This window comes from Branchiostoma floridae, chromosome 3 (genome assembly GCF_000003815.2).
Source record: "Branchiostoma floridae strain S238N-H82 chromosome 3, Bfl_VNyyK, whole genome shotgun sequence".
Classification (NCBI taxonomy): domain Eukaryota; kingdom Metazoa; phylum Chordata; class Leptocardii; order Amphioxiformes; family Branchiostomatidae; genus Branchiostoma; species Branchiostoma floridae.
Genome location: NC_049981.1, coordinates 23,321,668 through 23,343,426, shown reverse-complemented (window position 1 = coordinate 23,343,426; position 21,759 = coordinate 23,321,668). Strand labels below are relative to the sequence as shown.

The 21,759-nt window shown below is 40.7% G+C and overlaps 3 protein-coding genes across 4 annotated transcripts; all 3 read right to left on the bottom strand.

Moving 5' to 3' along the window:
- Nucleotides 1–136: 136 nt before the first annotated feature.
- Nucleotides 137–4,930, bottom strand: LOC118412498 (uncharacterized protein CXorf65 homolog). Its single transcript, XM_035815384.1, has 5 exons — nt 4,773–4,930; nt 3,662–3,748; nt 3,039–3,155; nt 2,571–2,645; nt 137–823 (listed from the first exon to the last, which is right to left on the bottom strand). Exons 1-5 carry the CDS (start codon nt 4,795–4,797, stop codon nt 666–668), a joined length of 462 nt encoding a protein of 153 aa, XP_035671277.1. The 5' UTR covers nt 4,798–4,930; the 3' UTR covers nt 137–665.
- A 145-nt stretch (nt 4,931–5,075) lies between these two features.
- On the bottom strand, nt 5,076–9,728 carry LOC118411756 (zinc finger protein Eos-like). Its single transcript, XM_035814239.1, has 4 exons — nt 9,583–9,728; nt 8,308–8,469; nt 7,866–7,994; nt 5,076–7,535 (listed from the first exon to the last, which is right to left on the bottom strand). The coding sequence occupies exons 1-4, from the start codon at nt 9,726–9,728 to the stop codon at nt 6,512–6,514; spliced, it is 1,461 nt and encodes a 486-aa protein (XP_035670132.1). The 3' UTR covers nt 5,076–6,511.
- A 2,352-nt stretch (nt 9,729–12,080) lies between these two features.
- LOC118412162 (translation initiation factor eIF-2B subunit gamma-like) lies at nt 12,081–20,268 on the bottom strand. Of its 2 annotated transcripts, none has more exons than XM_035814870.1 (12): nt 20,094–20,268; nt 18,648–18,810; nt 17,876–18,033; nt 16,950–17,112; nt 16,489–16,597; nt 15,972–16,061; nt 15,282–15,421; nt 14,612–14,793; nt 14,173–14,244; nt 13,607–13,755; nt 12,875–12,978; nt 12,081–12,350 (listed from the first exon to the last, which is right to left on the bottom strand). In XM_035814870.1, the coding sequence occupies exons 2-12, from the start codon at nt 18,793–18,795 to the stop codon at nt 12,298–12,300; spliced, it is 1,368 nt and encodes a 455-aa protein (XP_035670763.1). In that variant the 5' UTR covers nt 18,796–18,810; nt 20,094–20,268; the 3' UTR covers nt 12,081–12,297. The 2 variants fall into 2 exon arrangements, with proteins under 2 accessions (XP_035670763.1, XP_035670764.1); XM_035814871.1 differs by having other exon boundaries at nt 20,103–20,267.
- Nucleotides 20,269–21,759: the final 1,491 nt, after the last annotated feature.

Here is a 21,759-nt window from a genome sequence, read left to right as displayed (position 1 = left end):
TGTTGGCTGATTCTTGTGTACCATGTTTGTTTGTTTGTTTATTCTTTATTAAACCAGGGTGAAAGCATAAAGCCTGACGGCCTTGCTATATATATATCACATATTACTATATAATGACTGTAACAGTAGACATGTACTAGTTAGATAATTTTAATCAACATTGTGCAGTAATATTGCATACTTTTGATATAGCAGTGTATAATACTACAACCAAAATGTTGAATAATTCATTTTTTTTTAATACATGTAATGCAAAGAAAGTATAGGATTGACTCCATTTAAATATTGCAACTCTTACCTGGTAGATGCTAGTAAGCGCTTTCTATCTTGGCCTTTTTTTAATGAGTCACTGTAAAATAGTGTTCTTGTGGCACTGTGCTCAATTTTTGTGACGCCTCAGGGACGGAGCCTTCTTTACTATTTCCATTTTTTTCTTTTTCTTAGAACCGTTCTCTGATTGTTTCCTTCACCGGCGTCTCTGGGGGCCTTGGCGTAAGTTTTCTTTGGGGGGGGGGGGGGGGGGTACCCATAAAGGAATATATACCGAGAAGCTTGAAGGGGCCCTTACGCCAAGGCCCCCCAGAGACACCGGTGAAGGAGGCTATACGTTATAACCTACTACTGTTTTCTTGACATCTCTTTAAAAGTAAGTCATGAATCCCCCCTCAATGCTTGCTCCCCTGTCTTGACTTGCTGTTCCGCCCGGTGGGTGTGGTGGCGCGAAGTCTGGACTTGGGAGCATCCGAACGTTTTCGTCCGCCCGACTTCCGGTGGCCTCGGCCCGTTTCCGGTCTGGACGAGTCTCCTCGGCTGGACAACCGTGCTGATGATGAAGAGTGTAAATAATGTTCATTTGAAACGCTCCCAGCTGTATTCGTCTATGAGCTTATCTCATCTAAATGTGCACTTGCGTCACTGCGGGGTTCGAAAGATACTTTACTAATTTCAGAGATAAAGAACGAATTGTCTTACTTATTCTCTTCGCCAAGAAGAGTATGAGATTGCTTGACTTGGGTCTGTATGTAGGTCAACAGCATATAACTCGAGAAATTGTGGATGGAACTTTGTGATTTTTGGTAGGTGTGTAGCAGTTGTCGAAAGGAATGCCAAGTTTGAAAACGGTTTACCTGGCGTTTCCTACGGTACTGCAGCGAGCTTGGTATGTTTTTTGCGGTTTGTTTTTGGCAGCATAAGTCAAAATCTAGCTGGGCGATTTTCACGAAACTTGGTAGGTGTGTAGCGGTTTTGGAGAGGAAGGTCAAGTGCGAAAATGGTTTACCTGGCTCTTACCTATGGTGCTGTAGCGGGATTTGTATGTAAGTGCGTTTGTCTGTAAGCAAGATAACTCGAGAACCCTTGAATGGATCCTGATTATATTTGTTAGGTGGATTGGGGTTAGGAAAACGAAGGTCAAGTTCGATAATGGGCACCCTAGTGGCTGCCTAAGGTACTGCAGCAAAACTTTTAATTTTGGCACTTCGTGTTCTGGACATGCTGTGGTCATGATTTATGAGTGGTAGATAGCCCTTGAAACAGAGAGTAAGTGCTGTGAGTTTGGACCCCCTAGCGGCTTTTTGGGAACTGCATGCACCGATTTCCGTTCAAACTTTGGACGAGGATAACTTGAGAACGTGTAAACAGATCATCAGGATTTTCGGTATGTAGATAGAATGAGTGATGACTTATACAATGTAATACTAATTATGCAAATTAGTAGCTTATTTGCATAATTAATGAGGAAAGTTCATAAATCCATGCCAACAGCATATAACTCAAGAAGCTGTGTATGGATTTTCATGATATTTAGTATTTAAGTAGCGGCTGCGGAAAGGAAGGCTGTGTTCGAAAATAGTTGACGTAGCATTTTCCGTTAGGACGGTAGCAGGCCGAGTGTGTGCGTCCTTTTGTTTGTGGAATGCATAACTCGAGAAGCCTTGAAAAAATCCTGATGATATTTGGTAGGTGGGTAGGGGTCAGGAAAACGAAGATAAATTATGATAGTGGGCCCCCTAGCGGCTTCCTAAGGTACTGCAGCAAAACTTATTAACAGAAATAAACTGTGCTCTATATATCTCATTTTGACCTATATCTATGGACACAGCTGTTATACAGATGGTTTGCTGGAGGACGCCCTTACACTGGGGACAAAGTCTAAATTGACAAGCATGAAATTCTGATTGACCAGGGATGCTACCAGGTCATCTGTCAGGTCACAGTCTGGTTTTGGTAATGTTTGTGTGTTTGTGAGGAACAATAAGACCTTAAAGTCTTAAATAAAGGCATGATTATTTGGCGAAGAGATGGGTTCGTTGAACTCTAGTTTATACTCTATGATTGTGTCGTCTTCTAAGTCATACTCTTACGTATTACGCACTATCTAAATTTTTAAAAAAATGGAGAAAATAACAAAACAATGACGCAGTGAACGAATCCCGCTGTGACACACGCTTCACACAAGTGCAGTGAGAGTGCACCTTAACTTGCAAATACAAGAGAGCTATGCTCGTCGCACCGAACTAACGACAAAGGGATAAGTCTAGGAACAGAGCAATTGGTAAATAGCGCCTTACCGAGGAATCTGGAGTCTATCGACTCTCTGTCGTTGAGAAGTGGGGTATAGTTTGGCTGTTCTGCTCCTTCTGTTTCTGAAGAAACAAGAAAACGGCGTTGGTGTATTTTGGTAATGTATCCCAACAATGGGACCGTTATTAGAAAAAACACAACTAATTACTCTCTTCAAATGAAAGTCATATCTCTCTCATGTGGTCCGTAAGTCGATCTTTATAGCCCTTAGCTTCCACTAAACGGCAAAGTTGCGAGGCCAGATTTGCGATTCGTTGTGACCTTAGATGTACATGTATTTAGACGTTGTTGAAACAACAACCAATAAACAACTCTATGTATAGATCACGTTATAATGTCTTAAAACTAATTACATTTTCTTTATGTGTTATGGGTTACGTGATTCTAAAACAAAATACAGAAATAGATAGAAAGAAATAAAGATAGAAATAAAATAAAATAAAACCAGCACTTACTTTCAACCCTCAGCAAAACTAGCTTCTCTCTCTCCTCCAGAAGCTCATTTGCATACTTGTGAAGTCCTTGTTGAAGGTTTTTGACGTTACCAAGTTCGTCAGACAAGTCCACGTCAACTGTAAGAATCACGACATGAAGCGGTGAGAAAAACCCGACCATCACAACTGGTGTACTGTAGTAATCGGACAGGTAGATTTATTATGTAGGCTAAAATGGAAACGTCGATGAAGGTTAGCCATCCAGGTAATAAAAGGAACATTATATAGAAAGTAGGTATAATTTCCAAAATGATATCCAGTTGCTTGAGTAACCGCTATTTGGTGAAAAAAATCGCTTTCTATCGATGAAATTCGTAGAATGCTCTCTCAAATCGCTGGACGTAGCGAGGTCGTCAACGCGCTGCAGCTTCAGTGATACCCGATTTATATGGCATACCGCCCTCCTCGAGCCTGGGCACCGGTTATCATAAAATACATATAGTCGCTTCTCGCTCTGACATTTATTATACACTATACAGTCACTTCTCTACTGTTCCAGAAGCGAACAAAATAGGAGCGGACTGCTACCCGGATGGAACCCAGGCTAGCCCGCCCCATACAAGAGACCGAAGATTGTTACTTACTGTCCTTGTGACAGTTACATCTTCTCTTGATGCTGTCCAGAAGGAGTCTCGTCTTACAGTTGGGGTTGAAAATTGCCTCTTGTCGGTCTAAAGAAATATGCAATACATTGCATCATGTAAAACAAACGTCAATTAATGCGCCTTAATTAAAACATGTTGCCATTCTCAAAAGCTTTATAGAAACAACCAATTTTCTTATACAGGCCGTAAGGGGCAGAACGTTTGAAAACGAAAAAAAATCATTACGAAATTTGTTTCAATTCATTTTTTGGCATGCAGTAAAAATATATATATCACACAAAGACATTGTTTGTTCGAGTCCGTTTTGGCCAAAGTTTTGCCTTCCTTGCATTCATATGAAGTCTGTCCTGTTGAAATACTGTTACGTTTTACGAATCGGTAGAGAAGATGTGGACAGTTTCATATTCCATTATGTGTGAGAAGCTACACACAAAAAATATCGTTTGGAAAAACAGAACCTCTTGTAGCAATCAAAATTTAAAAAAAGATATGGTTACAAAAACTGCTGCAATCGGGTTAAGAACATTAAAACGAGAGGAAAGATACGACAATTTCTCAGCGCCCACTCGTATTGAAACCTTACCTAGTGTACATCTTAGCCACGGTCATACCTGAATGAAACACCAGGGGGTCAATGTTAGTGCTCGACAGGTCTAACAACTCTAGGTGGCTCTCATATGACTGTGGGCCGTGTAACAGGTGTGTTATTCCCGTACTTTCACCCCCAAACAATGGGTCCATATCCAAAAGGTAAACACTGGCGGCTGCGTGAATCGCACGTTTCATTAACTTCGCCACGGTTACAAATGACTGAATAATGTGCCCCGATCCTGACCTGACCGTCACAATGCTTTAAGTCACTCACAAGGTAAAAACCTCACAAGCGGATTTGATTTAATTCTCTCTCTCTCTGTCGTTTTATTTTTGTAACGTTTGGCGCAACCGGCCATTTTATCTGATACTGCGTAGCAAGGTGCAGTTTTCGACAGGCACTTACACACGTTTGTTGTCTTAGTGATTATACCGTACCCAATGGGCCATTTAGCGCGCCCAAATATACAGGTGGAATAGACGTACACCAACCACTTACCTCCAAATCTCACGGTAATAAACATGCTCGCTCTCCAGCCGGATGAAAAAGCCAGAGAACGGTTGTATCGGCCTGACGATTCCTTCTTGTCTCGGCGCGCAGGAAACCCACCTTGTATTGAGATAAGCCGTGGATCAATGCTTCAGTAAAGGGCCATGTTTGCAGAACGAGTTTTTCCGGCAGTCACGTGACCCACTGGACCAATCAGAGCCCTGTGTGCGTTGAGACAGTGCTCGGGTGAAGAACACCTATTTGTTCGGCAGGTAAACACAGGTGGGAGGGGGCCCTTAGCGACGGATTAGTTGATACACGGTTACCAAGGTGTTTAAACCAGGGGCACTTTGGGGAGTGCAACTCATTCAACCACAGTACTTGTATTTCCACAACAGTCTAAAGCAGTGCATTAGTTTTGTACAAACATACTGTTCAGGGATAAAATATGACAACTCTAGAATACACTCTGATAGTCTGCAGCAAGGACACTTCATCAGTGATGAATCCAGGGTCACTGAGTGTTTCGTATCTTTAATCATGAAATGTTGTTTGAATATTTCATACATGGATCAGTTTTCGCTATAAATTGTTAAACGAATAAGTCCCAAGAAGTAATTTTGCGACAGTGCTGTTCATGTCTTGTGGTTACAAATTGTTCAGACGGTACAATGCCCACCGTGTTTCCTGTCAGAGTCAAGTGGGCATAACGAGAAAATGATGGACTGCCCAAAGTGCACTGGATTCTGGACGTGAGGTCACGTACGACAACTGTATCTACGACTACACGTAGTCAGTCCTGATCTGAGTATATCCTATAGTACAAGTCTGTGGAGTGGAAAGCTTAAAGTTTTTTGTGGTGAATAAAGACATTATAACTGCAGTCATAACATTCGCAGACGTTAAATGGTATATATTGATTGCAACGAGTAAGAACGTTTACAGTGATAATATCCAAATCACAGTGTCGTATTTACACAGCTTTTTTGTTTGTTTGTTCCATTGCTTTATAAACAAGAAAGGAAGCAGACCATGCATGGATGTTGACAACACTCTTGTGTCCCTAATAGGGGAACTTTGTATAGCAAAGCACGAAATTCTACACCGCCATGAATGTAAAACTAGGTCGATTGGTTAAGATTTCTGTACAAGTGTTTATAGTTGTCTTTAAATTTCATTGATGTAATCTAATGCTGTTATTGTGCCCCTTTTTACCTAATACACAAAGTAACGGTTGTATGCCTTTTAGAATTTGTTAGCCTCTCGAAATGGTGTTGGACTGCAATTGCTGTATCGTTTGTTGTTGTTTTTGGCGACGCCACTGTGTGCTTGGCTGGGCAGGTTTGGGAAGAGTAATATATAACAGTGTTTGTTGATATTGGGGAAAATCAAGTGCAACTCTACATCCCACTTACAACCTCGTCCATTGGAAGTTCTTCATCGGTACTGCCTAGCGTCTTTGACAAGTTTGTGCAACGTATATGTCTTCTAGTTTCACAAATATGAATTGAATGAAAGTTGCATAAAGTAGCCTATCAGAAGGTGACAATGTACAGGACACATACACTACGGTAGACAACTACTATTCGTTTTAGCCACTTTTCTCAAGGCAATGAGCAGTAGTACTGCAGAGTAGGCTATGGGTCAAGATTGACCAGTAGACTGACAACAAGTATACATGTAGACTAGATGACTATAGTTATTAAGGTAGACTGAGATATGAACTAACGTGGCATCAGGCGTTAACGTTAACGATGGATTATTTTGTGCAAATGCAGATAGAAAGCATATCTGTCCGGACATAGTAACCCACACATATTGCAGCGGAAAGGGTCCTGATGTCCGTGGTAGCTGGCATGGATGTCGTGCATAATCTTGTCTGTGAAGATAATACCGCAGTAGTAACAACCATGAAACCCTTGTGAAATATGGTGATGACCTTCGTTCAACCTTTGTTCATAAAGATTTGGGTTGAACAACGCTTCGGGTTCGTTCCTCATCTTTGTGACCTCAGTAGTGACAGTGTCATACGTCGGAGCGATATCACCTGTTGCTATATTTGCAGGGGATGTTATCGGTGCGTCCTCTAGCCGTAGAGCGTCGGTGGTTCGTGTTTTAAACCCATTTGGGACATTCTGCTCTCTCATCTTAATACGCGGATAAACATTGTTTTCATTTGTTGAAGAGTCAAAGATGTCGAGCTGTTGTTGACCTGGGCCCGACGATGACCTTGTGGCCTCCGTTCTAGTAGCGCCCCCTGTCGGGCCGGTCATCTTCTGCACGTCTGCACTTGCAGAATGGGAACTCTGAAATGGCCTCTCCACATCATTTATTCTGATGACTTTTTCAGAGGAACAGTTTTCGATATGGACTTGATTCTGTTTAAGGTGATGTCGGTGATCAGATGTGGTATTGTAAGAAGAATGACTGAAAAGTCTTGACCGGACGGACGGAATGGTAAGAACCACACACCCCTGTCCCTGTGTGGGGGTCCCGACCTTCAACCCACTGTCTTCAACCTTCCGAATAACTGATGGACGGAGTGGCACTTGTCCCTCTTTCTTTGAGAAATCAAGCGAGCTATTTAGCGAACAATCACCATCCTTAATAGCTATTGAATCATTTTCATCTTTAGTAGTCTCTGTGCTGGTTTCGTCTTTCCTCTGATTCACCTCATCAGGTTCCTCGGACACGAACGCCCCCATGCGGCCAACCTCGGTATATGCTGAAGCCATGCTGTCCGCATCTGTGGTGGGCTGCATCGTTTCGCACCTGTCAAAAGAAAGTAAGTTTTTGTTTGTACATTTGTGTTAAAACCTGTACGCACCGTACATATGGACAAGGGTTACAATTATATTATATACATACAACAAGGGGAAAAGTAAAGTGCTACAATAGAAATACTACGACTTGTAAAAGACTATTGACCATCAAATGGCAGGATTCGCGCATAACAAAACTCGTCCTAGCTCTAGAGCTGGAAATATATTGACAACCATTGCATTTTTAAGATAATCTTTAAGTTTGTAATCAAGTCTTTTAGTTTATTCTATGAACCCCCGAGCGACAAATTTTTCATTTGATCGATAGGGGTCCACCAACCATGGCGTTGTCTGACGGTCAGCACGGCCAGTCTTGGCCATGAGGCGGTGCCAGTGTGAAGGGTGGTGCTTCAACATGTGCTGGTTCAGCGAAGTCTTCTGCAGAGCTGAGTACGTGCAGGCAGGGCACCTAGAGAAAAGTGATAAGATGTATCATTGGCACAGTATAAGAGATCGTTTCTTTGCAACTTGTTAAGCATACAAGTTTTTGTCGGGAATCCGGAGGTTAAAGACATTCAAAACATTTTACTCATAGTCTCTACCCGACGGACTGCGCTGGCTACTATGGGGAGAATAATTTGCCGGGAGAGTTTTGCTACCAGAGGAGTTGACCAGTCGCGCAACAGCACTGGACTGACTCCCCTCGCCAATTTCCCGTATTTTTCAGAATTCTACAATCCCCGCACACCTGTAGGAAGGCCTGGTGGAGGCTGACATTTTACCTGTACGGTCTTTCACCGGTGTGTCGCCGTTCATGCACTACCACCGAACTCCGGTAGGCGGCAGCGTAGTTACAGAAACGGCACTTGTACGGCCTTTCCCCGCTGTGTGTCCGAAGGTGTGTGTCTCTGTTACCTTTCCTGTTGGTCACGTAACCACAGAACCTACAAATGTAACGGCATATGAGATCAGTTAGTGGCAAGGCTTACTTGGAGATTTCTCCTCGAGCTCGTTTTCGACGGTTTCACATCCGTGCTCGTGTCTTGGCGTTTTCTTTTTAGGGGCGTTTCTATCAGACTCCCGCCTGGTCGAATAGTAATATGGGACTTTGGCCATGTTAGGAAAAGCCTAGTAGGAGTTAATTGGCATATAGAAGTGATAGACTGCAAAATACTGACTGAAATCCCATGGCAAATTATTTGTCCCTATTTGGCTAAATTCTTGTCTTTTTTTCATCCAACTGTAGCTGACACGTCTGCTTGGAGATTAGCGTTATCCTACAATGACGGTTTGATATCAAATGGTATACCGGTACCGACTTGAAAGTTTCTATGTAGCTTGAAACTGCATTATCATGAGGTTGTCTACATAAATTACTATCCACAGTATATCTACGGCAAGTGGCAACAATCTTTGCCTAAAGTGCAGTTGTTACATACTGACAAAAACAACGAACAAACTTGATACCAAAATTGTACGTTACAGGTCAATTAAAGAAATCTGGAATTGCAATAAACAGTGTTAGTTAACACATCATGCGTATCATGATATGTTAAAAACGGTGACTTTGCTGACGGCACTTTATATGAAGGGAAGAATCATGAACCTGTACATGTAGTAATTATACAGGAAGAACTTGTAAATACTGTCTGTTGTGTATGGTAGAAAATGAAACACATTTTATTTCGACCTGTGCCTTCTATGATCAAGGAAGAAAAGCTCTTTAAAGAGGTCACCAAATTCCATCGTATAGCAATCACTCCACGTTTACAGACAAAAAGAAGACTACATTCCTGTTAACATCGCAAAACCCACACATTACAGAAAATTTGGGATCCTTCGTATTCTATTGTCTCATAAAAAAGTCAAACCCAGTTACATTTTAGAGTTAGCCTTTAGACTTGAGTAGTCGCTTATTATGATGTTTCCCATTGTTTGCCTGTCATTTTTTGTCACTTGTAATTAGCCCACCGGTAAGATTTTGCAATAAACTTTATAATAAGCGTCAGTGATTGAAACTGTATTCCTTAAATGAAAGAATGAACATTCAACTCCACCTGCAGCTGAATAGTTTTCTCGTGGTGCGCTGCTTCTTCCCTTGGCGATCAACATCCGCGTTTTTCTCCAATGGGGTTAAAAAGAAGGGATCCATCTCTGACGTCACTTCCGGGCGGCTCCAGATTTTCTTTTGGGCGTGGTTCATTTGTGATTGACGGGTGACGTCATTAGACGTTATTGTTTCAGAGGGGTTCGATACTTCGACTGAGGGGTTTGAGGGCAATTTGGGGGGCTCCATCACAGCAAGGCTGTCGCTGAGGTGATAGCCCTGAATTGAAACCAATTCATAAGTTGAATTTAAACACTCAATTTTACAAGTAATATCTTTCATCATCACATGTACCTAAACATGAAGGACTTTGAACAGCACGAAGGACTTTGTTGGCTAACATGCATCATATACGAGAAAACCCACTCCAAAAATGTGCAAGTCAGGAAACGTTGAGTCTATCAGGATACATTCAATTCGACTACACAACGCTGAATTACATGAAGAAGTGAACTGCATCCTGAACTAGAATGAAACGAACTAAATATGATTAAAAAGTGTGCGACGGATCACAATGGAAAATCAGCATTTACCGTGTACATGTACTTACGATAATATAGACTTAAATAGTGATGGCAACAACAATTTTCTATCAAAGGTCCATCTGGATATCCAAATAAACTATTTCTGGTACATGTGTACAACAAAACAAGAACATATTTTAAACATTTTATGATCTTTCATTCAGGTGATCTATGATGGTCTTTGGTACTCGAAAATGATTGATCTTGAACCTCTAACGTAACAAGAACGGGCATTTATCCTCTTAATTCCAAAGATTCCATTTCATTCGTTGATACTTATTTGATTAGAAGTAAATCGTTTTACGCAACCCTTACGTTCCAGAGAAAGCTCACAGAACAGCAAAATCTTACCGTGAGAAAACTTTCGATCGCAGTCTTGCAACTCCCGCCCTGCCGGTGAGAAAAGAGTCTTCCTTCTTCCTGTTAGCCCCTGGATCATCTACCAAATACCAGGCCCACTGCTGACGGGTCGTGCATTCCGTGACGTTTGATTATTCCTTAGTCGATTCCGTGACTTTTAAGCTGCTTTTTTGACGTGGCACAAACTAGTGTGCGTACCTGAGGTGCATTAAGAGGGGGGCGCAGGTGTGTCAGAAAGACAAGCGCAGGTGTTCAAAGAGAGGTGCTAAAGATAAATCCCAATTTTCCTCTTATATGCTTTTAAAACATCACGCAAAATAAAAACTGTGGGATGATTTCGAGGCTTCCGTCAGAGCGGACATCTCTTGAAAAATTAAACGCCTATAAAGGCAAATCAGCCGATAACTCAACAGTTAATCGTAGGCTATTCCGTAAGATGTTCTGATAGGTGTATAGTGAAACTATGACAGGTATACTATTAGTCAATCGTTTCGCGTCTTCTTCATAGGTTATATAGCAAGGAGCTTTCGTCATAAAACCTCCTTGGTTATAGTGTATGTACAATTGTCTCAACTAGACTCCAGACCAGGTTGCTGGGAAATATTAGAAATTGGACCGAAGGTACAAACATTGTCAGACAAAACGTAATCGCATCAGTTTATTTCTATCAAAATGATTTTCTCATTTTTTTTGGTCCACAGAAAAAGATCACCGAAATGAATATTTACAGATATCATTGAACATAGATTTGGAGTACTAAAGTACTATGGACCCACTTTTGCATTCCAGGTCAAGCTCAGTTCCTGCAATACTGTTCTATCCTGCTAGAAGTCACTTTTATGATTAACATAATTCATGTTAGAATGGTTCATCAAGGGCTTAAGATTAAAAGAAACACATTTTCTTAAAACATTCACATTTTGGAACGTAAAAATATTTTTCTGTATCAATCAGTATGATATTTAGATGGATATAGACAAAGTGTTTTAATTGGAGAAAACTGCAATCATAAAATTAGCCCAAGAAAAGTACATTTGTACTTGATGACCATGATTTTCATGTGGCCATTTTCCATTTCCACGTTTTCCATTCATGCTGGACTTTGTGCCAAATTCTGGTCTGCCTGCGGCGTGCTGGATAAACTGGGCTCAAAATGTGCTGTACACTTTGGTAGACCAGACACTAAACTTCTTGTTTGTTTTCCATCTTCATTGGGACTAAAAAAATACATTTGTCTGCTTACTTGCACTGACCAACATGGTAAATAAAAACTTGCACCAGAACATTTCCACGTGGAAAAAAAAGTAATTTTACGACAAAATAGTATTTTAACAATAGGAAAAGAAGTATACAATGCCATAAGTATTTGATTTCTGATATTTCTTACATGTAAATACCGGGTATACCACATATATTTACTAAGTTTGCAGATTCTTTGTGTTACAGCATGGTCACTTACATGTACTTATATTTTTGTCAATAGACAATGTTGATGCAGTGTGTATGTTATCCATATAATCAATTCAGTGTGGCCTTAAACTCAATAAAACAGACAATCTTCAAATGTGTTTTACACCAATTTATTCAATGTGTCATTATATATGTAACAGAGTAACCCAGTCATTTATTTGTTGTATTTCTCAAGAATGACCGTAACTATATTCATGGCCGTAGTTATGACTTGTGTCATTACCCCTTCGAGTGTAAGATAAAACTTGAACGTGTACTGGAAGCTAGCTCTGAGAGTCAAAGTGTTTCAGCCCAGCATCCCGATGATGGCTTTATACCTCCAGCATTTGTTCCTCATTCACTATGACCTCGTTGCTGTATTTGGCTGTTGGAAATAAAGACATCTACTTTAGTCTGGAAACAAACCTAAGATGCAACATTGCTAATAACAAAGACTTACAAGGCAAATAGTAAAAACAGAAAACTCACATTTTAAATTGATCAATGGAGATGTTTCCATTTAATTGATGTCTACTGTTATACTGTTTCAAGGTAAACTGGTAAATTGCTAATCATTACCAAGTGCATTGACTATGAAAATCTAAAGGTAAAAATAAAGCAGTTGTCCTCCAGTGACCTGAAATGCAATGAATTTTTACGCCTGATGTGGAACACAACACTCCTTGTATTGTTGATCAAAAACATAGAAAGCCCTACTCTAAACTTGCCTGGTATCCAGCCATTTCCATCTACTGAGTTTCTTCTGTTCTCTCAGCAAATACGGAGAGGACAGATGAGACTTTGGAGCTATAATACGGCTGGATACCAGGCTAACTCTTAAAGCCCAAACATAAAAACAAAGGCATAGCACCAATCCCCCTCCCCTTTGAAGGACAAGTTTATACGCACCTTTACTGGGGATGTTTTGAGAACTGCCCACAAGACTGTCCTTCAGCTCAGACTGGTCCCCGATGTGTGCATTATCACACACCACACAGCCTTGCAGAATGGATCTGTGGGACAAGTGACAGTTTGTTTGTTTGTTTGTTTGTTTGTTTATTGTGATCTCCATTAGACTTACTGGAGTCCATGATACAAAGTTATAGAAAATCAAATAACATAATATAAAATCATTTTTCGGAGAGAAAAGAAAGTAACATATATCCCAGGTCACATGAGTCATTACTGACTGAACATGCAGAGGGGTATTGACAGACTGACACAAGACGTTACATAAATGATACTGCACAGATGAGTTCATTATTACCTTATAATCAGTCAAACAGTTAAAATTACACATGATGCAAGTTAAATTCAAACACATACACAGACCTTTTCATTCATTACATCCTTATAGAGATACAGTTCAGCACTTTGTTACAGTTTTAATACCACTAGTGGCAGTTCCATCCAAACCATTGCCACATTTTACACAATTGGCCTTTAATTTCTTATCAAATCATTTGGTCAAAATTACATACATAAATCTTGCCTCTGTCAACGGAGTATTGGTGTATATTGCAAGCCAGACTGAGGTCAAAAGCAAGCTAAGCAAGCTTTCAAGCTCGAAGTGCAAAGCTTGAATCAGCATTTTATAACAATGCTACACTATGACATCAATGATGGGCTTATGAAACTTACCCATCCTTGATGGTGACGTGGTTCATGATGACAGAGTTGGTGATCTTCACCCGATCCCCGATGGTACAATGTTTTCCGATGATGGATTTCTTCAAGGTCACCTTGTCACCCAAACTCACCCCCTCCCCAACCAGGCATTCTGGTCCAATCTGGCAAAAAAGGAAGAAAAAAAGGAGTCAAATCTGCTTCAAATCTGGTTCTTAGATTGTGACTCCAATCTAAGAACTAGGACATTGGTGCATGCCATGTTAGGCAGCCATTATTCATAAATGTAAAACAGCACTCTCAAGGCAGCCTCACACTGCCAATGAACTTCTGCCAAATTTGTTGATAACCAGAAGGACACACCAAATTTCCAAGTTGCCCGAGAGTCTAGAGTATCTTTCTGAATTTCACTTAATGATAAATTTTGCAAAGGACAATATAAGTTATAATTTTGCCAAGGACGTTATAAATTATAAGATATAATTCCGAAGTTATAAGATATGATTTTGCCAACAAATTTTCACCCCCCAAAAAACTACAAATGTTGCATCTAAATGAGAACATGATAAGAGTGGCCACACCTGATATTTTCCCTTTGTTGTGATGGATGGATGTACTAGTACTTCATCGCCCCCTGCCAGCTCATGTAGGATCTGCAGGTAAAAATGTGACATCATAAAAGTCATGCACTATGCACACTTGTACAAATGATGCAACCATAAACACCTCGGGCCGGCCATTTATCCTTAATTATCATATTGCTAGATGACATTGACCAATGGGAAGGCTCCATTTTGCTCCATTTTTGCTCACTCAGTTGTTTATTCAGTAGTTACCAACCATGCCTTGTGACACAGTTAACAGCTCAGCATAGGTCCCCCAATATTTATCTTATCTATTGGTTTGGCTGTTCAGCACACACAGCCAGGCCTGCCCAACTAGCCTGTGGCTATTACAAAGGGCTAACCCTGCTGACAAAAACAACATGAATGGAAAAATATTGCTAGGCTAGAAACCCACCTGTTTGTTAGCCTCCACGTAGCTGGGGAGTGTGTTCGCGCGGACACACATCCCCTCTGTGACGATGTGGGTGTAACATGTGATGGTGCTGTCCTGTGTACCGTCCACCCTCTGTCCAGCTCCGGACGATAAACTCCTGGTCAGCACGGTCATCTCATCATCTTCATCAAAACTGTGAATGTCTGCTGAAACAAATTGTAGGTTGAACACTACAACTTCAAAATTATCAGTATGGTACTACTAGTATGTTACTTTGTATCATACAATGTCAAAGAATATCTGGCTTTAAGGTTAGGTTTGTCAACTCAGCATTGATCAGTAGAGACACATGTACAATGTACTAAGTTTGGATTCCTAGCAGATTATGATTATATCTTTAGCTCTTAAATGTCTTTACTTGACTCAGAATGAGTACTAGCTTCGATTAGGCATGCCTTCTCAGATGGGACATACTGGGTTTTGAGAAGAGCCACACCTGGCCACATTAAAGAATCCATCACACTTATTGATAGGAGCATAGGTCCATCCAAATGTAGTAAGTGGATTGAAGCTTCAGTCTGATCTTACAAAGCTTGTCCTTATAGCTAACAACAAATCTGGTGTGATTACTCATTTTGCAATGCAAACAAACAAACAATGCTAAAGTACCCTTAGAGTGAAAGTAACCAACCTAAGTTGTCTTCCTTAGTAGAAGGTGGAGACACCATAGACAGGTCTGCCGCCTTGCTGACGTCTGCAGGTTTCTTCCGCCGTGAGAACTGTTTCCTCACCAACAGGGGGACAAGTTCTCCTTTTATAGTGGACACAGACCTGTAGGGGTACAGGGAATACTTGAAGGACTAATCAACAACAGGAGCAGATGTTATTTTCTGTTATTAACATAAAAGAAAACATTTTCATGAACACAAAAAGAACCTGATGTTCCCCGATGTTGTGCCCTTGGGAAAGACTTTCCTAACTTCACTACGGTGTAAATGAGTACATGGACATAGCTTCAGTTTTGTCACAGATGAACAAATAGATTGACCATTTATAAGCCAGTAACTAAAAAGTGCCCCCATGCAGACCTAGTGGTTTCCAATGGGAGTTACTGCCATAATTGCTAAAGATCCAGTCCACTGACAAAAATAGCAGCACTGACGATGAATGAAAATGGCAACACTGCATTCTGTACATTGGGAATCACAGACACACAGACACACAGACACACACACACACAAACAGAGTCAAGATAAACAAAAACAACAGTGTTGTTTTCCCTAAAATTTGACAACATAACTTCTGAGATTGAATGCTATCAAGAAATGAGTTCTTAATACTGTAATACACATGTATACTTTACAGAGTATCAAGGACAAACCTGTTCTGCTGGAGGTAATCCACCACCCACTTCTTCAACAGAAACAGGTGTGCATCTTGTAGCTTTGTCTTGACCCTCACACAGGGGTGTCTGCAGCAGGGAAAATGTTGCAGATGAAGATGTTGATTGTTTTTAAGCGAAATAAATTCAGATATCTCAAAAGATATTTTCATCCATACAGATACAGGTTTTTGCATGGGTGCAGTATTTGTTGCAGCTGTTATGATATTGAAATAAGTGATGATAGAAAGTTTACTGCAACTGCATGGCAGAAAAATAGGAGACATATATGTGAGAATGAAAAGTGATAAACATAATTGTAAAAAGAGTTGACTATTACTAAACAGATTGGGCTTCACTTATTTTTTGGAAGCAGAGGGAGACGAAAAGCCCCACCTTTTCTACAATTTGTGGGTTCATCTTTGATTGTGTGCAAGTTGGGAAATGTCTTTGATCATCAATCTATATTATTGACATTGTACATCCTCTGACTATCAAAATTAAACAGAGTCCAGACCTTTTGAGGACTGAACGTCTGACTGTGAGAGCGTCGTCCAGATCAGCCTCTGATGCCATGATCACCACTCTGCGCCCATCCCCGTCTAGTCCGATAAAATCACGCTGTTCTGAGGGAGGCAAATACATAACATTGGTGTCATATACAGGTCTTGTAATAGGTAAATGATATGCTAAATAGTGTGATTACCACAACCAGAATGGTACAATGAAATTTGGTAACTATTCTCTTAACTTTCAAAATAGAAGATCTATGTATACATATATATGGTTGTTGCTTGATTAGCTCTATATAGCTATTATGATGTGATCCTACTTTTGTACATGGTTGTACTTTTATAAGTTTTTTTTTTTTCGTTACAGGAATGTCCATTGTTTGTGTGCACTTCCTGTTTCACCATTTTACCAAAAACTAGTGAATTGAAAAAGCAATGTATGATAGAAGCAATGTGCCTCACTGACCATTTCCTATTTTTTTAGATTTGAGTATGCCGGCAGAGTCGGTTGTTTGCGGCAGATCTGCCAGTAACATGGTGAGGGTGGAGTTGTGCATGCGGTGGATATCTGCCAGCTGGTGTAGGGGCACGCTACACACCAGGTCACAACTCACCACCAGGAGATCTGTCTGTAGGGGTCACAAGTATAAAACATTAGTCAAGGTTGCTTCATCTGTTTGTCACAGAAGGTAGTGCAGTCTTCTGAATCAAAACATATGTACAAAGGAAAATATATCAAAGAATGTCTAGATGCTAGAAATCCCTCCAATGCTTGTAAAAGACCATTTTCATCCCATACTATACACCCTTGTATCAAGTACATGTACATGTAGATTAGCCTCATAGAACTTAGTTATGTATCAGTAGATGCCATGCTTTGTACATTGTACAATTGTTGCACAATTAAGTTATTGTATGAAACAATAGTTATAAATGCTCCATCTGTGTGTCACAGAAGGTACTGTAGTCTTCTGTATCAAAAACATGTGATAGTGTAAATATGAGTGAAAAAATATATAGTAGGTCATTCTCAAACTTGCATTATCATGAACTTGATATATGACAAACAATTCTTTGTAAAAACATTTCAAGTTTCTGGACATTCAACAATAAGAGCACTCAAATTGCTGGTAATATATTGGATGAAATGCTGCATTTTGATACATTTAGTCAAGCCCAAGGCACACAATCTTCTGATTATCTGTATCTATATAGCCAGTATAACTGCCCTTTGGCGTAACACACCAGCTTCTCGGCACTGCAGCAGCTGGTTATATTCCACTGACTGCAGAACAAGACAGTACTGCACTTAGAAAGGTAGCATGCAGAAGCACTACAGAGACATTAGCAGGTAACAAAATGAATATTTCCTGTAGTGATGCCCTTAATCACCTGTATCTTGTCTTTGATGTGTCTCAGGGAGTCTGCCGTGCCCCAGTCTGCATCATCAGGGATCCCCACGATGTCCAGACTGACCTTGACGTCACACATAGCCGTGAGCGCCTGACGGATGTCATGGCTGGTCGACTCTAGCGCGATGATTATCACCTCTGTATCAACATGCAACATCAACTTGAGTTAAGTTTGCAGTAGGACTAGAAGGCCTAGTACTGTATTGGAACTTTATTATAGTTTATGATTACTATTTAAGTAGTATAAGTAGTGTAAGTACTGTAAAAGTATACTGTATACTATATACAGGGCAATTTATATGAACCATATCTTGGCCATGATTACATTTAATGTGGTTGTTCCCGATCGGATGATATTTTGTGTTACCACATGGGCTTCTGCATGTATCACACGGGCTTCCATTGAATGATTCAATTGCACCTTACAGGCACCGAGTGCACCACAGTTGAAAAGTCAGATACTGGATATTCAGACAATGGAGTTGATTCTGTTACAATTTGTTTTTGTTTTACGACAGCAAATTGTTCAATTTCTGTCACATTTTGCATGAGATTTGTCAGGTGGGTATGACATAAATGAAATACAATGTACAATGCAGTTGGGCCACCTCCCAATGCTCAGGCAATCGCAATCCTACATGAACCTGCAGTCTGGCTGATACCTCAGGTGATACAAAATACACTGTGTTGTATCCATGTAGTACATAATAGGCACCATTTTATTAATGTATATAATGTACTGTTAGAGTGACCTTGAAATCCTGCTGTTTCCAGCATGTTGACAGGGTACCAGATCATGGGTCTGTTCCCGACGGGGAGGAGGGGTTTGGGGATGCTGGCTGTCAGGTCAGTCATACGGGAGCCCCGCCCTGCTGCCATCACTACAGCCTGGAACTCCATCTCTACCTGGTCACACTGAAACAGTAACAGTTCACGTTATATGGAGAGTAAGGCTGGCTCCAGGACCTGTCCTCCTGCCCTCGGATGGAAATTTGCTCGTTGGGGTGGGGAAAAATTCACTCAAAACATCCAAATTTCATGACACAAAGTTGATGAAAATATTTTTTCTTAGGCTTAAAATAAAAGGACAGATTTAACATAGTAAATTAATAAGATGAGCTCCCAAATACATACAGTAATAAGTGGGGTAGAAAAAAATTACAGCTGGAGACAGCCCTGATGAAGACAATACAAATGTGTATTCCTTATCATCATCATCATCATGATTCCTTATCACCTCATGACATACCGTACTTCAAGTAGAAGCCCATTATTAAATACATGTACAGTACATGTAGTTTATTTAAGACCGGTTGTTAAATGATTTCCATGTGTTACGGCATCATAACCAATATGAACTTGGGCCTTCTGATCGGTTTACATTGTCTGGCTATATGATGATACCTCAGTCAAAAGAGTCAAAAATTATTAATTAAGTACACAAGTTTCGTGGGACATCATGGGCCCACGGCACGTCACCTGGGTCGACTTTTCGTGACGTTCTACTGAGGCAAGTTTGGCGGTCCAACCTCTTTCATCGGAACGGTGTAACTACCTTCAAATGTGGTACAAACATGTATGTTTCTAAGTAATCAAGGAAAGCTATTTAAGGTCGCAGCCCACAGTATTTCTACGCGACCCCCGTGGTCTATTACGTAGGGGCAAAAAAGTAGTGCGGCCGAAATCTGGAAGCGCCTGTAAACACCGTAACGTGAACGACAGTGGGGGATGAGCTTTGCTATATGGTAGTACAAGAAGTCGACTTTCAGGTGGTATGTGTAAGGTTTTGATGTTTATCCATTTGGTGTATAAATGCGCGTGACCTTTGCAGCTGCCTACCCCTGTGAGTCGGCTGCAGTTCCGCATGACCCCGCATGACCCCATTTAAAAGAGGTCTTTACAAAAATTCAAAACGACAACTTTTTCTGTTTTTCAATTATTTTGGTAGGTTATACCCTCGACTTCAACATATTAGTTTGTCGCGCTTGAAAACTGCACCCTGCTATGATTTTATTAGCGTCGATGTCAGTCACCTTGTGGTCCTTAACTATAGAAATCCCCATAGGCCGAAAACTGTGTTCTGCTACCTTAAGTTTAGACAGACATGCCCCCCTCCCACTAGGACCACGTTCCGTTCAAAAATATACAATATAGAATTTGTTCTTGACATATCCCATGCATGACAGAAATACACAAACCCGACTGTCCCTGCCAGAAGTCGATGTAATCGCCTTGAAATAAGTGAAGGAGTCAAATGTGCGCCGTATCGTCCTCAACAGCTGTCATCAACTCTTTCGGCAAAAAATTTCAGACTTTGGCAGCCATTTTGGATTTGGAATGAACCACTACGATACTGAGGGGGGTCGGTAGGTGTATTTTTCCCCTGTCGCAACAAAGTTCCTGTATTACTCTTAGTATCTTATGTTCTACAAAATTAATGGGCCACAGGGGGTGAAGTCTGTTGTCTCAGATTTTGCCAAGTTTTTAGTGTCCTTAAGTCAAATGGTAAGTAACAGTGCGGACCAGTCAAAATCATCTCATTTCATCGCATTCGCAATGTGTTTTGTTCGAAAGCTCAAATCGGCCTGCAGGCCGCTTTTCATCTGAATGGGGGACGAGGCAAGGGTCAAGTAAGGAGGTTAAAATAGGATTTTAAGCTCATTGGACAAAATATATAACAGGGATAGAGCTTACATCACAAGTCCTAATGAGTCTATATAGTACAATTTTTACATCCCTGACACACTACGTGATGCAGTGAGAGCTGCTACATCTTGCAAGTAGAGGGAAGGACCAAGGAAGTCAAATTGCTTGGGCCAATGGTCGACAGGCAACATTATGTCCAATGACGAGTTGTCTTTATGAAAAAACTTATGAATAACAAAAGCATAGTCCGACGGGCTCGATAACAAGGTGCGAGGATTTTTCAACGCGTGTGTTTGACTATAATTATAAAGTACAGTCTCCCTTGCTGCGTCTCCCTTCTTCAAAGTTCTTGATCAGGTAGCTCAGAAACAACAAGGACGTAAAAAAGGGACCTCTTAGGAAACAGCAACAGAAGGACGATGACGCAGTGACGTCAAATATCCTGGTAAGTCGGTTGGGAACTTGTTTCAGTGACTCGCGTGCATGGTGCAACTAGGTAACAAACTTTCTGGATATGCTAGCCTCTTCTAAACTAGACATTAATTTTTTTTTAAGAATCAGTCACTAAGTATATTTCGTTGCAGCAAGGAGATTTCATCAGACGAAAGCTCCTTGGTTTACGCGGTTGTGTTTGTTACTGAAGACAAGGAGGTTAAAAATCACCCTTTTTCTTTTAAACCTCCTTGCTGAAGACAACTCCTGAACATGTACTCTCAAAGGAGAGGTTGATGGGGGAAATCATGACTTTTTCCGATATATACCGTCTTTTTCTGTCAGCTATATTACAGGTTGGTTAGCTGACAGGAAAAAGATCGCAAAACGAAAATGTACACTTCATGCACATGCTTACCTAATGACCAACAGTGAGGTGGTAAATGTGTATTTTACATCTTGCCTTGGCAGCTGTCTTGACGGTGGTAATATATGTACTACTGATACTGCTCAAGGCGTTGTCGACTTCTAGGTGCTTGTAGGCTGAGGCAAGGAGGTTGAAAAACACCTCCTTGGCTGAGGCCAGTATTTCCAATACGATATCATCAACTTTGATATACCAAGACAGGAGAGAGATATTTGTATTTTTTGTACGGCACATTAACGCCCAATAGACTTGTGATTTAAACCGTTTTACCCCGACAAAATAGCCTCGGGATACGGGGTTTATACGTTCTTATTTGCATGAATATTACCTCTCTATGGTCCGGTCGAACCACATGTGCC

Excerpts from the sequence above, each read along its gene's own strand:
- LOC118412162 (XM_035814870.1), bottom strand. The coding sequence starts at position 18,795 with ATGGAGTTCCAGGCTGTAGTGATGGCAGCAGGGCGGGGCTCCCGTATG. Across the intron at positions 18,034-18,647 it reads GGAAACAGCAGGATTTCAAG|AGGTGATAATCATCGCGCTA; the intron begins GTCACTCTAACA and ends ATGTTGATACAG. Across the intron at positions 12,351-12,874 it reads TCAAAACATCCCCAGTAAAG|CCAAATACAGCAACGAGGTC; the intron begins GTGCGTATAAAC and ends TATTTCCAACAG.
- LOC118412498 (XM_035815384.1), bottom strand. The coding sequence starts at position 4,797 with ATGTTTATTACCGTGAGATTTGGAG. Across the intron at positions 3,749-4,772 it reads TATTACCGTGAGATTTGGAG|ACCGACAAGAGGCAATTTTC; the intron begins GTAAGTGGTTGG and ends ATATTTCTTTAG. Across the intron at positions 2,646-3,038 it reads AGTTTTGCTGAGGGTTGAAA|AAACAGAAGGAGCAGAACAG; the intron begins GTAAGTGCTGGT and ends TTGTTTCTTCAG.
- LOC118411756 (XM_035814239.1), bottom strand. The coding sequence starts at position 9,728 with ATGAACCACGCCCAAAAGAAAATCTGGAGCCGCCCGGAAGTGACGTCA. Across the intron at positions 8,470-9,582 it reads AGAAAACTATTCAGCTGCAG|GTTCTGTGGTTACGTGACCA; the intron begins GTGGAGTTGAAT and ends TTACATTTGTAG. Across the intron at positions 7,995-8,307 it reads ACCGGTGAAAGACCGTACAG|GTGCCCTGCCTGCACGTACT; the intron begins GTAAAATGTCAG and ends ACTTTTCTCTAG.